General features: G+C 44.2%; 1 protein-coding gene across 1 annotated transcript in view; it reads right to left on the bottom strand.

The window, feature by feature from the left end:
- MAPK15 (mitogen-activated protein kinase 15) overlaps window positions 1-20,521 on the bottom strand; it is a 77,907-nt gene extending 57,386 nt beyond the window's left edge. Inside the window, exons 1-6 of the mRNA XM_065399794.1 lie at window positions 20,453-20,521; window positions 6,231-6,329; window positions 5,751-5,780; window positions 1,901-1,991; window positions 999-1,129; window positions 536-699 (exon numbers count right to left, since the gene is read on the bottom strand). Coding sequence (XP_065255866.1) covers window positions 536-699; window positions 999-1,129; window positions 1,901-1,991; window positions 5,751-5,780; window positions 6,231-6,329; window positions 20,453-20,521 — 584 coding nt within the window. The remainder of the gene's footprint in view (window positions 1-535; window positions 700-998; window positions 1,130-1,900; window positions 1,992-5,750; window positions 5,781-6,230; window positions 6,330-20,452) is intronic.
- Window positions 20,522-22,051: the final 1,530 nt, after the last annotated feature.

The raw sequence follows: 22,051 nt of genomic DNA, 5'->3' as shown, positions 1-22,051 counted from the left end.
TCCTTGACCAAGAGAACTGACAGAGCAAAGCCCCCCAGAGCCCCTCCACAGGGACTAGGGAAGCAGATTTTCAAATGGAGTAGCCAGGAGATAAGGAGAAAAGCTTGCCATTGAGGAACACTTAAGGCCAGACTTGAAAAGAAGGGCTGAGGCATTTCCCAAAATTTTGTAAAGGTAGGAAGAGAAGAGATTAATTTGTATATGTGAGGAAGAACTGGGTGAAAGTCAAGCGTGGGGGCTGAGTAGCAGGTGAATGCAGGTGAATGCAGGGCTGTCTGGTGTGCAAGAGACCAGTGTAGAGAGAGGAGTTCAGGTGTGTATGGTTGTACAGTATGTGTGAAGAAAACTGGGGACAGGAGATTGCATGTGTTGGCGTTTGAGGCAAGTGTGGACTATAAGATTTTTACCTCAACTGTTAAGTTTTCTTGACAGTGTTTCAAGGGTGTATAATAAAACCAAAATTGGGTTCCCAAACCATCTCAAAATAGCCCATCTCAGAGACATTGGGCAGATTGTTTCCCATTCTTTCAATTACCTATGAGAGGAAAGCAGGATCTCAGGGGCTCGGTACCAGCGTGTTGCCACATACTCTGTCAGTGCAGGGCTGCCTTGGTCCTCATGGATCTGACACAGGGAGCGAGCCAGTCCAAAATCGCAAAGCTTAACAAAGCAGTCTGCATCCAGCAGGATATTTGAGGGCTGTAGTTGAACACAAACATATTTATAAAAATGTCTTTATTCTCTGTATAGGGCAGAGAGGGAGGAAATAAAAAACCCATATCAGGCTGCACTTCCCCCTGCCAGGGACTGAGTGCTTTTAGGAGGAAACTGACACACAAGGTATACATGACCTACTAGAGGTCATGTGATAATGACCATAGAATCTTTTCTCTTCACTCCCTTCACGCGCCCCCCCCCCCCCCAATATCATTTCACTCCAGTCTTGAACGGAGAACAAATCTTTCCATTTAGGTAAGGACTAGTGAGTGCAAATGTACCTTCTGGTCCCGGTGAATGACATTCCCTGAGTGGATAAATTTGGTGGCCTTCAGGAGTTGGTAGAGGATGTAACACTTGTGGATATCTTTCAGCAAATTCCCTTTCTTGATCACAGCATGTAAATCTGTCTCTGTAACATAGAACATTAGAGAATTACTGTTTGGGAGTGAAAGGAACCCAAAGCTAGGGCATCAAGTCTATTCTCCGAACTCTAAGCTCTCTAGTAACAGAGGGGTAGCCGTGTTAGTCTGAATCTGTAAAAAGCAACAGAGGGTCCTGTGGCACCTTTAAGACTAACAGAAGTATTGGAGCATAAGCTTTCGTGGGTGAATGCACACTTCAGACGCAAGCTCTCTAGCTCATTTTTAAAAACAGAAGCTCAGCAAGACAGCAGTTGAAAAAGTTGTATCTGCTCTAGCCCTATTTCCTGAACTTCATTTAGGGCAGGGAAAAATACTTTACTGAAAGCAAAGACTAGACAGTAACTGAAAAATTACAGTGGAACTTATTGTTCCACTCACATCCTACATTACATCCACCCATTCAACGTTTCCTCCTTTGATCTATAGTCACCCATTCATTTCTCTTGTTAAATTGTTTTACTGTCCCACTATCTCCTCATTACCCCAAAATTGCACCTAGACACCCATTCACTTCCTTTCTATATCACTTCATCCCTCCCAATCTGCCTCCCATTGCCCCACTTCCAAATCAATTCCTATGCAATTGCTTCCCCACTAATTTCACCACATTCACTGGTTCACTCTTCCATCTACCTACACCAACATTCACATTTTTCTCGTTACATGAATCTTTCTATTTTGCTACTTTCAAGGCAGTGAATGAAATTCACTCTTTAGAGAAAAAGAATGTAAATAGCTGAAGCAGTGGTGGGTCTCACCCATAGATTCGAAAACCAGGTAAATATCCCTGTCATTCTGAGCTCGGATGACATTAAGCAGCTTGATGATATTCGGATGTTCTCCAAATTCCTGCAGGGAAATAAGACCCACTTGTCTGAGTCAAGTGACTTCACTTACAAATCCAGTGGTGGGAGTAATAACCTGTTATACGTAAGATTACACTCCAAAATAAAGACCAGGAGGTTATTCCCTTCATTGTGCCTCTACTAAAATACAGACTTTTCTTAGAGAATAAATAATAAGCCCAATTTGCTCTGTAGTATGAGCTGCCACTAAAGCGACAAACCCTCCCCCTTGGCTCTCAGGTTACTCCTCCCCACACTTTAGTGCCAAAAAGCATTACCAAAATAACTGCAAAACCTGAATATCCACATTAATCCACACACTTAGTACTTAAAGCAAAGAACTATTATGATCATAGAAGTGTGATAATAATGGTGAAACATATATAAATGTTAAGCATTACCATCATCATTATTAGCACACAAAAACTATGTTTAGTGACAGTTAAAGTTGAAGCAGGACACACCCCATCCACCCAAAACTTATTTCCATGCATTTAAGGTTAAATGGAATGACTTGTGCATTCCTTTCCATCTTCATACTGCCTACAACACTGTGGATAATATAGTACAATGCTCCACAAGGCTTTCAGTTCCACAAGATACCCAAAAGCAAGTCACACTCCAACTTCATTAAACTCACACTCTAATGGAAAGAGTTATCAACTATATAAACACATCAGCATGGCTCACTGTCATACTTTCCATGAATTTGTGAAGTTAATTTGCCATAACATTACTGATGTCACTGTTAAGGGTTTGCATTAGTCTCGTTTGTCCTGATTATTCAATATATGGCCCCATTCTTTATTTACTGCTCACAACCCAAACTCTGCAATGAAGACAGAACTACTAATTTCCTTTTCTATAGTGCTCCTCATTATAGTACGAGTACCTCAGAAACATCAGTGAATTTATCTGCACAACATCCCTATGAAGTGAGTGATACTATTATTCCTGTTTTACTGATATTGAACTGAGGCATACCGAGGTTAAGGCCAACATTTTCAGAGGTAACCACTAATTTTGGGTTCCTCAATGACTGGATGCCTTACTGATGACAACTAGGGCCTGATTTTTCAGAGGTGCTGAGCCATTGCAGTACCCATTGCCTTTAACTGCATTCTCAAAAAGTGTGCTGCACTTGTGAAAATTAGGCCATAGGTGTTTCAAACTGACCACCCAGAATAGCAGTGGTAGTGAAAGTTTGGGTTTAAATGGACTTGCCCACTATCACATAGGAAGTCTGAGGCAGAACCAGGGCAGAATTCAGTTTTCATGAGGCACAATCAACTGCCTTCCTTAACTACAAGACCATCCTTTCTCTTCCAACAGTCCTCTGACTCATTCATTATACATCTTCCAAATTCTGTAACATTAGCACCACCAAAAACTGGTCAGAGAAAGTGGCTTATGCTGGAAAAAAAAAATCTTCCTATTCCCCCCCACCATCTTAGTCTTAAAAATGGCTGCATCATTTGTACTAAAAAATTAAAAAAAAAAAAAATCCAACCTGAGGCAGAGCCCAAGCATGGAAAACTGCAACCCAAATAGTTTAAATTTAGCAAAGATATAAGCAACTGCAAATAAGGGGTTATCAAAGGAAGAATTAAGCAACTTTAATATAGGGGGTCACTACTTACATCTATAATTAGTTTTACAGGTTCATAGATTTGTAAGGCCAGAAGGAATCATTACACTATCTAGTCCAGGGGTCAGCAACCTTTCAGAAGTGGTGTGCCGAGTCTTCATTTTATTCACTCTAATTTAAGGTTTCGCATGCCAGTAATACATGTTAACGTTTTTAGAAGGTCTCTTTCTATAAGTCTATAATATATAACTAAACTATTGTTGTATGTGAAGTAAATAAGGTTTTTAAACTGTTTAAGAAGCTTCATTTAAAATTACATTAAAATGCAGAGCCCCCCGGACCAGTGGCCAGGACCCAGGCAGCGAGTGCCACTGAAAATCAGCTCGCGTGCTGCCTTCAGCACGCGTGCCATAGGTTGCCTACCCCTGATCTAGTCTGACTGCCTGTATAACATAGGCCATAGAATCTCATCAAGTTACTCCTGTATTGAGTCCCAAACCTTGTGTTTGACTAAAGTATATCTTTCAGAAAGGTATCTAGAATTGATTTGGACTTCACGAGATGGAGAATACACCACTTCCTTTGGGAGTTTCTTCCAATGGTTAATCACTCTCACTATTAAATGTGTGTGCCTCATTTCTAATTTGGATTTGTCTGGCTTAACAAGAGCCAATGGCTGGAAGTTAGGTCTTTCTCTGCTAGATTAAGGAACCTCTTAATTCCTAGTATTTTCTCCCAGTGAAGGTACTTGTACACTGTAATCAAGTTGCCTTTTTATAAACTAAACAGATGGAGCTTCCTAACTCTCACACTGCAAGTAATTTTTTGGCTCTTCTCTGCTCCCTCTCAAATTTTTACATATCCTTTTTCAAATGTGGATACCAGAACTGGATACAGTATTGCAGTATCAGTCGCAGCAATGCCATATACAAAGATAAAATCATCTGCCAAATAATATCAGTTCTGCTTGATAGTATCTCTGGAGAAGGTATGCTTCATAAATGATGAAGGCAGTAGCTAGGTGGCTGGCTGAGTTCTTGTGGAATTGATTTTAATACAATTTAATTGTATTTATTGTATGATTTATTATGCTAGTGTGTCACGAGAATGATGAAAGGATTAGAAAACATGCCCTATAGTGGGGTAAGCTAAATTGACTGAGCTCTGAGTCTAACAAAGAGAAGGATAAGGGGTGACTTGATTACAGTCTGTAAGCCCCTTCAGGGGGAACAAAATATTTAATAGTGGTCTCTTCAATCTGGCAGAAAAAGATATAACATGATCCAGTGACTGGAAGTTGAAAGTAGACAAATTCAGACTGGAAATAAAGGCATAAATTTTTGACAGTCAGGGTAATTAACCATTGGAACAATTTACCACGGGTTGTGGTGGAGGGTCCATCACTGACCATTTTTAAATCAAGTTGAAATGTTTTACTAAAAGATATGTTCTAGGAATTATTTTGGGGAGGTTCTGTGGTCTGTATAATACAGGAGGTGAGAATAGATTATCACAATGGTCCCTTCTGACCTTCAAATCTATGTATAGAACTGCTCCTTACAATACATTTTACAGGATTCTGTCAAGTTTTGGTTATTTCAAGTGATCAAGCTTTCTCCCTCACAGTTGAGGTAAGGAACATCTTTCACCTTCTTCCCTACCAAACCAGGGCCTCTAGTCTTGAGCACCACATGCCTTCCTTCCCCAGAGAAGGACTTCCAAACCTGACAGCATGACCTTCCTACCAGAGCATCTAATGAAATGCACAAGAGCTAAAACCAAGGATTGGCCATGTGCAGGATATATCATTTCAAAAAGGGAAGAAAGGAGGCAGGTGGAGTGAGACTGATTATAGATCAGAAACAATGACAGGAGCATAGTTAAGAATATAAAAGTAGTGAAGCCACAGACAAAAGTCAGACAGACATTCTGGGAGGAACACCACCGTATTTTATTTTTTTTTTTCCCCCACACACACACACTAGTCATGGAAAGACTGCTTGCTACTGCTGAGACAGACAACACAGAAAAGAATGATTGAGACATGACAAGAGGTGGTGGCAGTAGCCACTGCACTATAACCAAAGGATGAGAAGGAAAGAAGCAGATGCTGGCTGGAAGAGATACAAAGGAGAGCTAAAGGATACATCAGAGGGGAGAAGACATGTTACTTACCTGCAGGAACATAATTTCCCGGAATGTTCTCTAGAAATAAACAAAAATATTTACTGTCATAGCAATAAGATCATAGATGGAAGAGGAAGTGACTGCCCAGTACGATGGTTAAACTCCGTTTATTAAGGAGTGGAGTGTCATGTGTGGGGGTCAGACTAGGAAAAATCTAATTGCTTGGTAACATGAAAATATTTACATGGCTATAGAGGAAGTTTCTTCTTAAAATCAGCCAGTCAGTGGTTAGTTACATCATGACACATGAGGTTTGGCTACCTCTTATACATTTTTATCCTAACTAGCGTAAGCTATACAGGGTGAAATTCTTATTACCCATATAAATCACTTACTATGCTCTTATCCTTAATATCTTGTGGCAACAAGTTCCAGAGATCTACCCATCTAGGTCAATGTGTGACTCTGAAGTACCCCTGTACTCACCATGCATGTCTTTCAGAATACATTGGTAAAACAGTTCTTTACCTGAGCATCTGTTCTGTTCCTAAAAGCATCAAAGATCTTCTTGACAGCAACTATTTCTCCTGTCCTGCGATCAATTGCTTTCCACACAATTCCGTAGGCCTAGGTAAAAAGGATAGATGGATCCACCAGTTATATCACCCACACCAACTTCCTTTCAGTCCCTAGATTCAGTTAGGACCAGGTGGTGGTGGTGGTGGGGGGGGGGAAATGTTCTTAGAAGGTATTAACAGGGGGAAAAAAATCACTAAACATCTAAAGGGTAAAGAGACCAGGATCAATAAAAAGCACTGTTAGGATTGAGGGCTGTAAAGAATAAATCTTGCTAGATTTATTTATAAAAAAGGGCAATACTTTTGTCACATAAGAACTGTCACACTGGATCAAACTAGTGGGGTCCTTCTAGTACAGTATCATGTCTTTGACTGTAGCCAGCATCAGATGCTTAAGAAGAAGGTGCAAGAAACCCTACAATAGACAGTTAAGGAAAATCTTGTCCATAAGAGAAGTTTCTTCCTAACCCCTGTCAGAGATCAGCTTAGACACTGAAGCATTATACTTTTTTTTTTTTATTAATATAAAAGTATAAAAAAAAGTTATTCTATCTCATTACCCATATAGTTATTTTTATTACATTAGCACCTAGTGACACCAACTGAGAATGGGATGCAATTGTACTATATGCTATGTATGGCCCAAATCCACAAAGGTATTTAGGCTCCTAAGAAGCCTAAATATCTGTGGATCTGGGCCTATGTGTTTACATACTATCAGACAGTCTCTGTCTCAAAGAGCTTACAATATACACACACACACACGACAAAAGTAGGAGAATGGAAGTATTATCCCCATTTTACATATTATGAACTGAGGCACAAAAATATTAAATGATTTGCTCAGCAAGCTAACACAGGAAGTTGTGATAGAGCTGGGAATTGCACTCATATCTCCTAAACCTCATTTCAGTACCTTAGCCACAAGACAATCCTTCCCCTAAACATTCAGTCATTTTTAAAATCCTATTAAGCACTTGATCTTAATTATATTATATGACTATTATATATTAAATGTTTTTGAGGGATTCTTAGGACCATAAGAACCTAGAGAGATTAGCGTGAATAAAGTTATGCACTGTGAATTTGTCCTATCAATATGTTTGATAGAATTACATTATTAGCTGATGATGAGCCTGCAGAAGATGTTCTATATCTTGATTTTAGTAAAGCATGTAATACAGTTTCTCACAAAAATCTTAACAGAAAAAGGAATTCAAATTATCTTAAATATGACACTGTCATATGGATTGAAAACTAGCTAAGAGTTTAAACAAAGGGTACTGATACGGGCAAAATACTGAACTGCAGTAGGCATAAGGGATGGAATGCACAAAGGGACGCAAGTAATGCAACGCTGAGTGTCAAGGTGCCTAACTTTTAGGTGCCTAGAAAATCCAAAAACACCACTGAGATCCACAAAGCCGAGTTAGGTGCCTAGGCGCTCTATACAGTCATAGACTCATAGGAGTGGAAGGGACCTCAAGAGGTCATCTAGTCCAGTCCCCTGCACTCATGACAGGAGTGAGTATTATCTAGACCAGGGGTGGGCAAACTATGGCCCACAGGCAGGATCCGGTACACAAGCCGTTTTAAGCCGGCCCACGAGCAGTGCCACATGGCCCAGCCCCGCTCCAGCCGGGGCGCAGGGTCGGGGACCACACCACGCGGCTCCTGGAAGCTGTGGCATGGCCCCGCTCCGGCTGCTACACGCGCCAATGGGAGCTGCAGCGGTGGTGCCTGTGGATGGGGCAACGTGCAGAGCTTCCTGGCCGCGCCTCCACATAGGAGCCAGAGAAGGAACATGCCACTGCTTCCGGGAGCCACTTGAGATAAGCGCCGCTCAGAGCCTGCACCCCCTGAGCCTCTCCCCACACCCCAACCCCCTTCCCCAGCCCTTAGCCCCTTCCCACTCTCCAAACCCCTCGATCCCAGCCCGGAGCACCCTCCTGCACCCCAAACCTCTCATCCCCAACCCCACCCCAGAGCCCACACCGCCCACCATACAATTTCTGTTCCCCGATGTGGCCCTCAGGCCAAAAAGTTTGCCCACCCGTGATCTAGACCAGGGGTCTCAAACTCAGATGACCCCGAGGGCCGCATGAGGACTAGTGCATTGGCCCGAGGGCCGCATCACTGACACCCACCCCCCACTGCCTCTGGCCCCGCCCCCACTCCACCCCTTCCAATTAGGCCCCGCCCCTGCCTCACCTCTTCCCACTCCTTCCCTGCCCCATTCCAATCCCTTCCCTGAAGTCCCCACCCCAACGCTGCCCCCAGGGGGTGCAGAAAGGGTGCAGGGTGCAGCAGGGGCTGAGGGCAGGGAGTTGAGGTGCAGGAGGTGTGCAGGGTGCTCAGAGCAGGGAGTTGGTGTGTGGGGTATGTGAAAGTGAAATGAATTATATTAAAGAAATAGAATGAATTAAAGAATGCTGTATGTACCTTTAAGTAGAAATGAGAAATGCTGCAAGCCAGGGGGGCAGGAAAGCAGACATTAATTAACTGCTTAATGAATTGCCCCACTTAAGGGCAATTGGTGAAGCATTAGTCTTAGATCGATAAGAGTTAATAAGGAAGCAAGATATGCATATTGTGCTCCATGCATATCTTACTATTTTGCTCTCTCTGTCCCTTTGTTTAGTTCGCACCCTTTTATCTGTATAAATAAGACTGTTTGAATCTTGCATGGAGGCTCACATTATCTGAATGTATTAGCAGAGCGCTGTGCTAATAAACAGAGTGGTCTTGACAAAATTGTGAGTCCTGATTCTAACTTTGACAATTTGGAGGTTCTACCGAGATGGCAACCGTCTTCACTGGGGCTGTGTGATTTCTGACCATTTTTGTAGGACGACCGTGGTAGCCGGCACCTGGGCATTTGGCCCGAGCGGTCCTCCTCCTGAATGGAAGGGCGCACAACCACAGTGAGGTCTACGCCATTGAACCTGTTGGTTCCCACTCTGTTCTGGTAGGGATCCCAGGATCTGACATCAGGATCTGGTCAGGTAATTATTTCTGTGTTTTGTCCGGACTGAGGACTGTCCTGTCTCTGTGTCTATCCGTCCTCCTGTGGAGTGTTTGAGTCTGGGTGCTGTCTCCGTCCGGGGATCGGCCGACCAAGGGGTTCCCGTCCCCGCGGTCTGAGTGAGTGAAATCTGCACAATCGCAGCCGCACCGCACCTTGGGTAAAACCCTTGGTGTGAAAGCAAGGGCGATTGAGGCAGTAGCCTGTGGGCTCCTTTTGTGTGTTGCACCGGGCATCGCTCTGACGAACCCGAATTTCCTTCTTGTGTGATTGGTGTGTGTAAAGTCCTCCTGTATTGGTAACCAGACGTCTAAGTCGGGACAGTTCCCTAAAGGAACGCCGGCTCAGTTTTAGGAAGGGTCCGGACTCCTGTAAATTTCTGGAAAAATGGTCTAGGCTAACTCAGGGAGATCCCAAAACTCAGTGGCCACTGTTAAAACCTTGGAACAAGGACCGAGTGGACATCTTAAAAAAACAAACTCGGCCAGCCTAAAACTAAATTGGCTAAAGGAGAGGTTAATTGTTTCATGCAGTGGTGGGAAGAGGCAAATCGTAGGTGGACAAAATCAAAACTCGCCTCTCTCAAATATTCAAATAATAAGTTAAAAGCTTTATTAAAAGCCTCCTCTCCCACCACCAGACTGAGCGCTCCCCTTCACCCTGTTCTCTGACAAAAAACAACAACCCCGGATCGATCCCAACTCCCTTCATACTCCCCTCTCATTGTAAAAAGGATAAAATGCCCCTTGTTCTGTTCCCCTTCGTTGTCTGCCTCAGAAACTGATTCTTTAGTGTTCCATTACTAATTCAGCAAGGAGGGTGGGCTCCTCAACTAGCCCCCACCCTTCCTGGTCCCTTTCCTTAAGCATTTCTTTCAAAATTGTGAAATGACCACAATATCACTCACAAAAATGGTTCATTGGAAAAAGCAGGATTGGGCCCAGACAAGCAGGCAAGCAACAGATAAACTAAAAAAACAGGTTGGAAGCCCTAAGGGCATAGTGTCAGGAGTAAGTGCAAGTATGAACCCCTGGAACAATACTTAAAATGGTGAAATCTGAGTTGATAAAGGTGTCATTTTGGGAAATAAACAAGTGATTTAAGGAAAGAGAGTGAAAAGTTAACTCTACAGAGGCTGGAGAAAATTAAACAGTTAAACTTTGTGAAAATGTTAAAAAGGATCTTGTTAAAAGAATTCTTGGTTTCTTTGCAGCCATTCTAAAGGGAAAATGGGCCCTTTTCCAGAGGAATGTCTGTAAATAATCCAGGTAAAGAGACTATCTAATTAAAATCATTTGACTCTATGGACAATTGAGTCAAATTTGCTAAAAGAACATAGGGGGGGGTTCTATTGGAACTTAACTGCCCCAAATGTATAAAGGTAATGTAATCTATGTACAGCTATGTAAAAACAAAGCAGTGTAAGAGGGATGTTAAGGGAGAGAAAATGTGTATGTATCTGTCTGTCTGTGGGAATATGTGAGGTTTGTAAAACTCCTGTTTTGTAAGTTTAAGATAAATTGGTTTTGTTTTGTTTATAATGCCACTAAAAATCCATTTGACTCTTTAATTCAAAGTTGCAAAACTGACAGACCTTTTTGCCAGACACAGGTAATCAGTGTTGGTTGACTTTGAGATTTGGTATTTAACCCTTAAGGGGTAACTTGATTCTTTACAAAATTTAAATGTTTTCAAATAAAGACCAAGTCATGACTGCAGCAGGGCAGTCAAAATCAGAAGAATAGGGAGAGATTCTGGATTCTGTTTGTTTGTTTTTGTAACAAAATAGCAAATGAAAGCTGTAGGAAAAGAATAAAGACAGTGGCCCTCTGAAGCAACAGCAGGGGTGAGGTGCACAAAACAAAAAGAAGCAATGTTAGAAACACTGAGCCTTACAATGGCTCTGTGTAATCAGACTGTCACTTTGATACGGGTACATAAAACTCTGTAAAAACAAAAGAAACAGTTACACCTTATGTAAAAATTAATATGGCTAATGTTTTAAAAGTTAAAGTATAGAAGGAATGTGCAGACGTGTGCAGTGTATATTATAGAGGGGGTAAAAGAAATGCAAACGAAACATGCTACTTAATTAAAATCCTATTAGGGCTCCAAAGGAGCCACAATAGACTGTGTTTTCTTTTTCAGCTCTCTGTGTGTTTTGGAAGCAAGAGTTAAAAGTAATCAAAACTCTGGTAAAAGTTAATTGTGTTCCTTTTAAGACAGAGTCTCTGAGCTCTGCTAATGGTTTTGAATCCAAAAGCCAAGCCTGTGTTGATGCAAATTATCTAACTGATAAAGGAAGTGAGAGAACTGCCAGCACAAAGAAGTTGCAGATAAAGAACATACCTGGTCAGCAAACAAATTGTCTAAATAAAAGGCACGGTATAACAAGATACCTTTAATTAAAATAAATTTAATGTTAATAAGTACCCCTGTAACAATGTATAGTGTGTATGATTTTTGAAAAAAATCCTTTACGGTAATGATGCTTTTCAGCTGTTACCTGTGAACAAACTTAAAGCTTAATACAGCAGGAAAGACATTGTAACCTTGGTCTGCTGTAAAGGGAAAACTGAGGTACACCACCTCATGGATTTAATGACTGAACAGTGGGATAATTTCCCCATAACTCTTAAAAGATAGAAGCCATTGAAACCTGGCCTGCCTATAGAACAAAAACACAGGAAAATATGGAGGTAATTCCTCTTGTTTTGCCTGCAATCAGCAAGGGTATTTGTAAAAGAAAGGAATATTTTAAGCAATAATGAATGCCACCCCAAAAGGGGTAGAAAAATGTTATTTTTGTCTTTCAGAAAAAGCTAATATCAGCTACAGGACAACCTAATAAGAAACAAATAAAAGTGGGTATGCTTATCCATGCCTGTTGCTCCAAAGCCCTGTAGTAAAGACATCTCACTAGGATCCTGTATGTGGGATAAAATAAATAATGAGACCAAAGTATTGTATAATGGGCTACGTGTATGTGTTAATTCTTGGGGGGAAAAGTGTTTTAAAAGAATGGAAGTGTTAGCAACCTTCCAATAGACAAAGGTAAATGTAATGTAAGTAATGTGTTTACAAAAGGCAAAAAGGTAACATAGTTCCTAAAACAAACAAAAAGGCAATGTGGGAAACCGAACCATTCATATTATACATGCAAATGGCAACATGTTAAGAATTGCCACTGCAGAAAGACATAACAGCTTACCATTGGTATAATATATTTTCTGAATGGTCTCCCACAACTACTGGCATACTAATGTTACTAACCCTAATTGTTTTTGATTTTAAATTGTATGTGTTTAATTGTAACGTTTGAAATGTGCTGTTGGATAAAACAAATGTATGCAAAGCTAGAGCCACAGGCCCAAATCACCTCCCAGTATTTTCTATTACGTGGACTAAATAAGAAGTGACACTGGCGATTAATAATCTTAGTGTCAAAAGGGGGATATGTAGAAGCAGGATTTTATAATGTCCCATAAGAATTAATGTATGATTTGATTTCATCCTGTCAGCCACCCTTTTTGAATAGCAGAAAGGAATGACAGACCAGAACAATCCTTATGACTGATTATGGTCACCCTTTTGTTTTAGAATAAGTTATAATGTCTACTATGGTTTCCTATATGTATTACAAAGTAGGCCTCTAGTTAAATATACATTTCTTTGTTTTAAGGTTTAGTAAGTAAGAAACAGGATTCTCTATTGTGTCTATGTTAAGTAGATTAGAGGAACATTGAAGGCCTGGGTCTCAATGTAAATTGTCTTGGTTATTGATTGTAAAACTTAGCAAGGTTTAATTTGCAATGCCTTTTTGCTCGATATAAAATACTACTGTTTGTATTCTCAATCTGTGGAAATAAGAAATGTATGCATCAGGAAAAGATAAGGTGTGAAGGCCATTGTTATAGCCAGAGTCAAGGAAGAAGAAGTAAAGAGACTTAAAGGACATCAAAGAATCATCAGGTACTGCTTACTATCCAGATGGCTGTTAAACTGTCTGGCATCACAGCGTGCATACATGCTTCGCAGTGTAAGAAGGCACCCCCCAGCAAACCAATCACCTCAAGACCACGCAGAGTCAATTTTGACTCCAGAAGAAGACGTAGAGGAACAGCCTGCAATACCTTACCATCTACACTCTCGTAAGGGTTGCCAGAAGCAGACGACGACCTAAAGCAAGGCCCGAGAAGGAGCAGTAGTGAGCCTAGCGCCTGCTGCCTGGTGGACGTAAAACCGTAACTGCGGTTCCCTCAGTTGAGGTTGTCAGAACCAGAAGGGCCTTGCCTCCAACATGAGCCTCTGGTGGCGCCTGTTCCTCGGCTGCTGGTGTCTTAAGGTCTGGGGAGTCCACAATGACAATTCTTTTATTCAGCAGCAAGTGTGGATAGCTCAGACTCTTAATATTTCTAATTGCTGGGTCTGCAGCCACATCCCAGCTCACTCTCAAGCTGGTGTTCCTGTCCTGGCAATCCCACTCAATTCCCCAGACCTCACTGGAGGACTTCGTCCGTTTAGCAAAACATGGAACAATAATGACACTTGGGAAGCAGTGGGAATAAATGTATCTAAATGGATAAGTGTGGTGGAGGGAAAAGGTCTTTGGTGTTGGGTGTGTAATGGGACAGGGCTGGATCTGGGAAAAAGTCATTGCCTTCAGCATATTGTGGCCAATGGTGTATGGGATTATTCGAACAAAACTAAAGAGTGGCGGGCCGGGTATGGGGATATGAATTTTTTCTCGACCTGGGATCAAACAGAAAAATCAATCTCATGTTCCCCCTACAGTAATCTTAGTGAAAACAATACAATCTTTCAATGCCATGCAAATAACACCACTCCTCGTAAGGAGAATTACCCTGTGCCCTTCGGAGGATATTACTCCTCCTTTGTAGACACCTATGTGACAAATGGGTGCAACCGACCCTTCCCAGCCTTAATAGGCCATCATTGGGTTTGTGGGACCAAAGCTTATACTGTGTTACCAGCTAACTGGTCAGGTATCTGTTATCCCGCCCGACTCTTCCCACAATTCCGAGTGCTAGGGTCCTTCCCACGAGAACGCCTTCGTAATTTCAAGCGAAGAAGAAGGGACTTATCAGATGCCCAATGGTATGTAAATAACATAAGCCCCTTGACCTGGGAAGAGGCCATTGGTGGTTCCCTTATCCCACTTGGGGGAGTAATACACCATGCAAAAAGGCTCCTAAGGTTACAAGCAGTAGTTGAAATAATGGCAAATGAAACCGGAGAGAGTTTAAAGACCCTGGCCAAAGAAACAGGGGCGATCCGACAGATGGCCCTCCAAAACCGTCAGGCATTGGACATAATGCTGGCGGCCAAAGGAGGGACCTGTGCTCTCATTGGAAAAGAATGTTGTGTGTTCATACCTGACGACACCAATGAGGTAATAGATCGCGCTAGTCACTTAGAACAAATTGCATATCTTCCCCATGAAGAGCCAAGTTCTTTATGGAAGTGGCTAAGTAACCTATTCAATTTCTCTGGCATAGGAAACTGGTTGTTTCAGGGAGCCCTGACTATCCTGTGTGGAATCCTAATGATTTTTGTATGTTTTCAGTTAATCTCCTGTTGTATCCAGAATTGTGTAAGGTATGCCACCCAGGTGACTGCCCCAAAACAGAGTGCTAATATGATGATGTTAAATATCACTGATGAACGAAGAGATAAAGAACTATTAATATGTGGAACCCAGTAATTGTTGGTCTTTGCGTAAGCTTGACCAAAAGGAGGGATTGTGAAAGTGAAATGAATTATATTAAAGAAATAGAATGAATTAAAGAATGCTGTATGTACCTTTAAGTAGAAATGAGAAATGCTGCAAGCCAGGGGGGCAGGAAAGCAGACATTAATTAACTGCTTAATGAATTGCCCCACTTAAGGGCAATTGGTGAAGCATTAGTCTTAGATCGATAAGAGTTAATAAGGAAGCAAGATATGCATATTGTGCTCCATGCATATCTTACTATTTTGCTCTCTCTGTCCCTTTGTTTAGTTCGCACCCTTTTATCTGTATAAATAAGACTGTTTGAATCTTGCATGGAGGCTCACATTATCTGAATGTATTAGCAGAGCGCTGTGCTAATAAACAGAGTGGTCTTGACAAAATTGTGAGTCCTGATTCTAACTTTGACAGGTACAAGAGGGGTGCAGCAGGGGGCTCAGGGCAGGGAGTTGGGGTGTGGGATGTGGCAGGGGGCTCAGGGCAGGGAGTTGGGGGTGCAGGAGGGGTTCAGGGTGTGAGCTCCAGCCTGGTGCCGCTTACCTAGAGCGGCTCCGGGGTGGCAACGGCACTCACTCCCTGCCTGCCTTGGCCCCCGGCTCTGCGCTGCTCCGTTCCAGGAAGCAGCTGGAACCGTGTCCCTGCAGCCCCTGGGGGAGGGGCTCAGGGTTCCCTGCTTGTGCTGCTCTTGCCGCTCCTCCAGGTACCTCCCACGAAGCTCCCAGTGGCCGCGGTTCTCTGTTCCCGGCCAATGGGAGCTGCGGGGGGGCGGTGCCTGGAAGTAGGCAATGCCGGAGCCCTCTGCCTCCTTCCCCCTCCCCCCCGGCCCAAAGGGGCATGCTGCCGGCTGCTTCAGAGAGCAGCGTGAGGCTCGCAGTGTCAGGAGGCAATCCCACGGGTAGGCAAAGGAGCGGGGGGTGTGCGGGGAGCGGCGCAGGGAGCTTGGCGGGCCACACACAAGAGCCCCGCGGGCCGCGTGTTTGAGACCCCTGATCTAGACCGTCCTTGACAGGTGTTTGTCTAACTTGCTCTTAAAAATCTCCAATGATGGAGATTCCACAACCTCCCTAGGCAATTTATTCCAGTGCTTAACCACCCTGACAGTTAGGAAGTTTTTCCTAACATCCAACCTAAATCTCCCTTGCTGCAATTTAAGCCCATTGCTTCTTGTCCTATCCTCAGAGGTTAAGAAGAACAATTTTTCTTCCACCTCCTTGTAACATCCTTTTATGTACTTGAAAACTATTATGTCCCCTCTCAGTCTTCTCTTTTCCAGACTAAACAAACCCATTTTTTTTTCCAAATCTCATAGGTCATGTTTTCTAGACCTTTAATCATTTTTGTTGCTCTTCTCTGGACTTTTTCCAATTTGTCCACTTTTCCTAAAATGTGACACCCAGAACTGGACACGATACTCCAGTTGAGGCCTAATCAGCACAGAGTAGAGCAGAAGAATTACTTCTCGTGTCTTGCTTACAAACACTTCTGCTAATACATCCCAGAATGATGTTCGCTTTTTTTGCTACACTGTTGCCTCATATTTAGCTTGTGGTCCACTATGACACCCAGATCCCTTTCCGCAGTATTCTTCCTAGGCAGTCAGTTGCACGCATACAAAATGTGAAATGATTGTTCCTTCCTAAATGAAGTACTTTGCATTTGTCCTTACTGAATTTCATCCTATTTACTTCAGACCATTTCTCCAGTTTGTCCAGATCATTTTGAATTATAATGCTCTCCTCCAAAGCACTTAAATAAATAAATAAATGGCAATATCCTGTCTCCTAGAACTGGAAGGGACCTTGAAAGGTCATCGAGTCTAGCCCCCTGCCTTCACTAGCAGGACCAAGTACTGATTTTGCCCCAGATCCCTAAGTGGCCCCCCCAAGGATTGAACTCACAACCCTGGGGTTAGCAGGCTAATGCTTAAACCACTGAGCTATCCCTCTCTCTTCCCCCCCCCAAATAATATAAAATAAAATAACTTGCAACCCCTCCCAGTTTGGTATCGTCCGCAAACTTTATAAAAGTGTACTTTCTATGCCATTATCTAAATCATTGATGAAGCTATTGAACAGAATTGGACCCAGAACTGATCCCTGCAGGACCCCATGCGTTATGCCCTTCCAGCATGACTGTGAACCATTGAGAACTATTCTCTGGGAACGGTTTTCCAACTAGTTATGCACCCATCTTATAGTAGCTCCATCTAGGTTGTATTTCCCTAGTTTGTTTATGAGACGGTCATGCGAGACAGTATCAAAAGCCTTACTAAAGTTAAGATATACCACATCTACCACTTCCCCCATCCACAAAATTTGTTACCCTTTCGAAGAAAACTATCAGGTTGGTTTGACACAAATCCATGCTGATCATTACTTATCACTAGATCCTCTAGATGTTTGCAAATTGATTGCTTAATTATTTGCTCCATTATCTTTCAAGGCACAGAAGTTAAGCTGACTGGTCTGTAATTTCCTGGATTGTCTTTATTTCCCTTTTTATAGATTGACACTATATTTGCCCTTTTCCAGTCTTCCAGAATCTCTCCTGTCTTCCATGACTTTCCAAAGAATTGCCAATGGCTCAGATAGCTCCTCAGTCAGCTCCTTGAAGACATCTAAGTTGTCTAAGTAATTTTAACTTGTTCTTTCCCTATTTTAGCCTCTGATCCTACCTCATTTTCACTGGCATTCACTGTGTTAGACATCCAATCACCACCAAGCTTCTTGGTGAAAACTAAAATAAAGAAGTCATTAAGCACCTCTGCAATTTCCACATTTTGTTATTGTTTCTGTATATAATGAATGGGGAGAGATAGGCATCTCAGGGTATGTCTACACTGCAATAAAACACCCATGGCTGGCCTGTGTTAGCTGACTTGCAGTGCAGCCATCTGGGCTTGGGCTAGGAACCTGGCTCTGGGACCCTCCACCCTCACGAGGTCCCAGAGCCCAGGCTCCAAGCCCAAACATCTACATTTCAAATTTACAGCCCCACTGCCTGAGCACCAGGAGCCCAAGTCAGCTGACATGGGCCAGTGATGGGTGTTTTATTGCAGTGTAGACATACTCTAAGGGTATGTCTACACCCAGCCGCTAGTTCAGCGGCTGGCAATCGAAGTTCTGGGTTCGACTTGTCGCGTCTTATCTGGACGCGATAAGTCGAACCAGGAAGTGCTCGCCGTCGACTGTGGTACTCCAGCTAGACGAGAGGAGTACCGCGGAGTAGACGGGGGAGACTGCCTGCCGCGTGTGGACCGAGGTAAGATCGAACTAAGGTACTTCGAACTTCAGCTACGTTATTCACGTAGCTGAAGTTGCGTACCTTAGTTCGATTTGGGGGGGTGAGTGTAGACCAAGCCTTAGATTGCAATCCTCAAAAGCCAGGCACTAGGCAGAGAACTGTCTAAGCTAGCTCATGGGAAATGCCAACAAGAGGTGGGTGTGCTAAGCCCCATCCCTCTTTTGGAGACGGGTGACTTAAAAGCCTGGGCTGTAGGGAGGTGCCTAGCTCTTCTTAGCAATACATGAACAAGTGCCTTCCACCTGGCTTAAGTGCCTAAGGAATTTCTTATGAGAATGAATTAGATGCCTGCCTCGTGCCACACAAAATGGCCAGAGGAGGTGGTAGAGGTACCTACGTTATAACTTGTAGCCCACTAGTTAGAGCACTTAACTGGGATGTGGAAGACTCAAGTTCAATTCCCCCTGGCTGTCAGAGGGGGAGGAGAAAGGATTTGAACAGGGGTCTTCCCACATCTCAAGAGCATTCACAAACCACTGAGCTATGAGATATTCTGATGTGGAGTTCCCCAAGTCTCTCCTGTTGAAGCAGTCTCATTGTGGATCAATAATGAAAGAATGGCTTAAGCAGGAGGACCAGACCTGGGCTTTCCCACCTCCCCAAAATCCCAATAATTGCATTACAGAGTCATTCCCACGCACACTCATTCTCTCTCACCCAGTGACTATTTTAGTATCTATCCACAGTGGAATAGCTTCAACAGGACAGATTGAGGGAGCTCCAAATCAGAATATCCCATAGCACAGTGGTCAGAGCACTCATCTGAGAGGTGGAAGACCCCTGGCCAAATCTTAATCCCATCTCTGGCAGATGCAGGAATTGTATCTGGATCTCCCATATCCCAAATGAGTGACCTAACCACTGGGCTACAAGTTATAAGGTTAGCAGCAGCTCCTCCTCTTCGATTCTGAATGGGACCCAATCCAACAGGCACCTCTAAGCATGCCTACCAATTTGAGCCCTGCATGAAGTTAGGCGGCTGAATGCCTATCTTCCCCTGGTTTGAGAAATGCTCTGGGGCTTAAGTGGTAGATAGACAGCCAGATGCTTAGAGTGAGACAGCAGTGAGCATACCCAGAGGCATAAATGTAGGCATGTAGGGAATTTTTACCTTGAAAAACTTAGGCACCGAGTGAGTTTAGGTGCCTACAGGGTTTTGCATGCATTTTAAGAAGTATTTCACTTTTCTCTTATATAAATTCTTGGCCTTGTCAGACCACATTCCCCCTAATAAGTCTAGTTGCCCTTTCAGGAATGTTTTCAACCAGCTTTCTATTGAAAAAAAAAATGAAAAAATAGCTCCCAGTTTAATTTTAATAGAAAATATGAATGAAGAGTCATAAAGCACTACTTAAAAGGTAAACCGTGCATTGTAGAAGGATGAGGGGATTAAAAATACCTCTTTTCCTTAAACCCTCTATTCCTCCACTTTATCAGCAACTTGGGTCATTTAAAACTTTATTTTAATTAAGAAAATTAATTGGGAGGTCTGAACTGGTTGGGTTTACCCTTTAAAAAGCATTGAACTGTAAAACACCCCAGCAAGTCCTGCATCCCTCAGGCTAGATCAGCAGGAAAATCCTGCTTTTTCCTGTTGTTTGCTTGCCTAATATTAAGAGTCAGCATTTAGAAAGCACAGCACGAACATGGATTTGCAGTCAGGCCTGCTCAGACAAAGGACTGACATGGTCATTGTTTCCGACTGGGCTGCTCTAACATTAAACATCACTTACAAAGTTGAAGGCGGAGCCATTCCAAGCTTCCCACTTCACTTGCTTGTGTTTCCCATTCTCCCCGCCTCAGGATTAACCTGTCGCCACCCTGGCATTTTCCAGAGCCGTGGGGCTTCGGCCGCGGCGTGCAGCGCAGCCCGTCTCCCGGGCAGCAGGAGCCCAGCTACCACTGGGGGAAGGGGCGTTTCTGCCCCCACAGCCCCTGGTTACCGGGCGGGGGCAGCCTGCGAACGCCGCACACCAGGAGGCAGCCTGGGTTCAATCCCACCCTCCGGCTTCCCGAGGCTCAGGCAGGGGCCAGCCGCTCGCGCTCAGAAGGCGCAGGAGGTCCTACCCCGGGGGGCATCGGCCGCGCTCACCCCCTTGCCCAGGCGCTTCTTGATCTCGTATTTCTGGGAGACGAGCTCCTCCACCTCCGCCACGCTCATGCTGCCTCAGTCCTAGCCGGGGGGCCCCTCTCAAGCCCCGGGGTCGCTCACAGCCGAGGGCCCGGAGCGGAGACGCGGCTAATGCTGACGCCTGAGGCGCCCCCAGTCTCCCGGCGGGCTCCCCTCGCTGAAGACACGACTGAAAGTGGGGAATCAGCGCGAGACCCCGCCGCCGAGGTGCACGCCGGGACCCAAACCGCAAGTAGGCCTGTTGATTACTGTTGCCATAGAAATAGCGGGAGGTGTGCCTTGCGCGCATGCGCAGAGCGTCTCACTCGCCCTCTGTGTGGGAAGTACTGCGGGCCGTTGTGTCACCGAACCAAAGCCAGGGGGCGCCCTCTCTCTGCTTCGCGAGCCGCTCCTCGCGCTCCCCTGACCCGTGCCTTGGGGCAGGGGCAGCGTCTACACAGCTGGCGTTTGCCAAGTCAGCTATTGTAAAAAGTTAAACCCACAACTATCACCGTGAGAGCTCCCCCATTGTCATTAGGCCTCCGCTCAGCTTCCGGGCAGGGGCGGCTCTATGGTTTTTGCCACCCCAAGCACGGCAGTCAGGCGGCCTTCAGCGGCACGCCTGCGGGCGGTCCGCGGTCACACGGATTCGGTGGCGTTTCTGCGGGTGATCTGCCGGTCCCACGCTTCGGCGTACCCGCCGCCGAATTGCCGCCGAAACCGCGGGACCAGCGGACCTCCCGCAGGCACGCCGCCGAATGCCGCCTGACTGCCGCCCTCACGGCAACCGGCACGCAGCTCCCGCGGCTTGCCACCCCAGGCACACGCTTGCTGCGCTGGTGCCTGGAGCTGCCCCTGTTTCCGGGGAAACCACAGGGGGACGCCTGTGACTCCATAGTGCAGCTCACGATTACCAACTGTCTAATCAACGTGATATATGCCATCATGTGCCAGCAATGCCCCTCTGCCATGTACATTGGCCAAACCGGACAGTCTCTACACAAAAGAATAAATGGACACAAATCTGACATCAGGAATTATAACATTCAAAAACCAGTAGGAGAACACTTCAATCTCCCTGGTCACTCAATAACAGACCTAAAAGTGGCAATCCTTCAACAAAAAACCTTCAAAAACAGACTCCAACGGGAAACTGCAGAACTGGAATTAATTTGCAAACTGGACACCATCAAATTAGGCCTGAATAAAGACTGGTCGTTTTTGGGTCATTACAAAACCTAAACCTAATTTCCCCCATACTAATTTCCCCCTACTGTTACTCACACCTTCTTGTCAACTGTTTGAAATGGGCCACTCTCATTACCACTACAAAAGTTATGTTTCCTCCCTTAATTGAATTGTCTCGTTAGACTGACCTCACACTTGGTAAGGCAACTCCCATCTTTTCATGTATTTATATCTGCTCCTGTATTTTCCACTCCATGCATCTGATGAAGTGGGTTCTAGCCCATGAAAGTTTATTCCCAAAATAAATTTGTTAGTCTCTAAAGTGCCACAAGGACTCCTCGTTGTTTTTAATCAAACCCAAACACCTTTGCCCCGCCCCCTTCCCTGCCCCTT

This window comes from Emys orbicularis, chromosome 2 (genome assembly GCF_028017835.1).
Source record: "Emys orbicularis isolate rEmyOrb1 chromosome 2, rEmyOrb1.hap1, whole genome shotgun sequence".
NCBI lineage: Eukaryota > Metazoa > Chordata > Testudines > Emydidae > Emys > Emys orbicularis.
The sequence above is the reverse complement of the archived record's forward strand: the minus strand, read 5'-3'. Positions and strand labels throughout refer to the sequence as shown.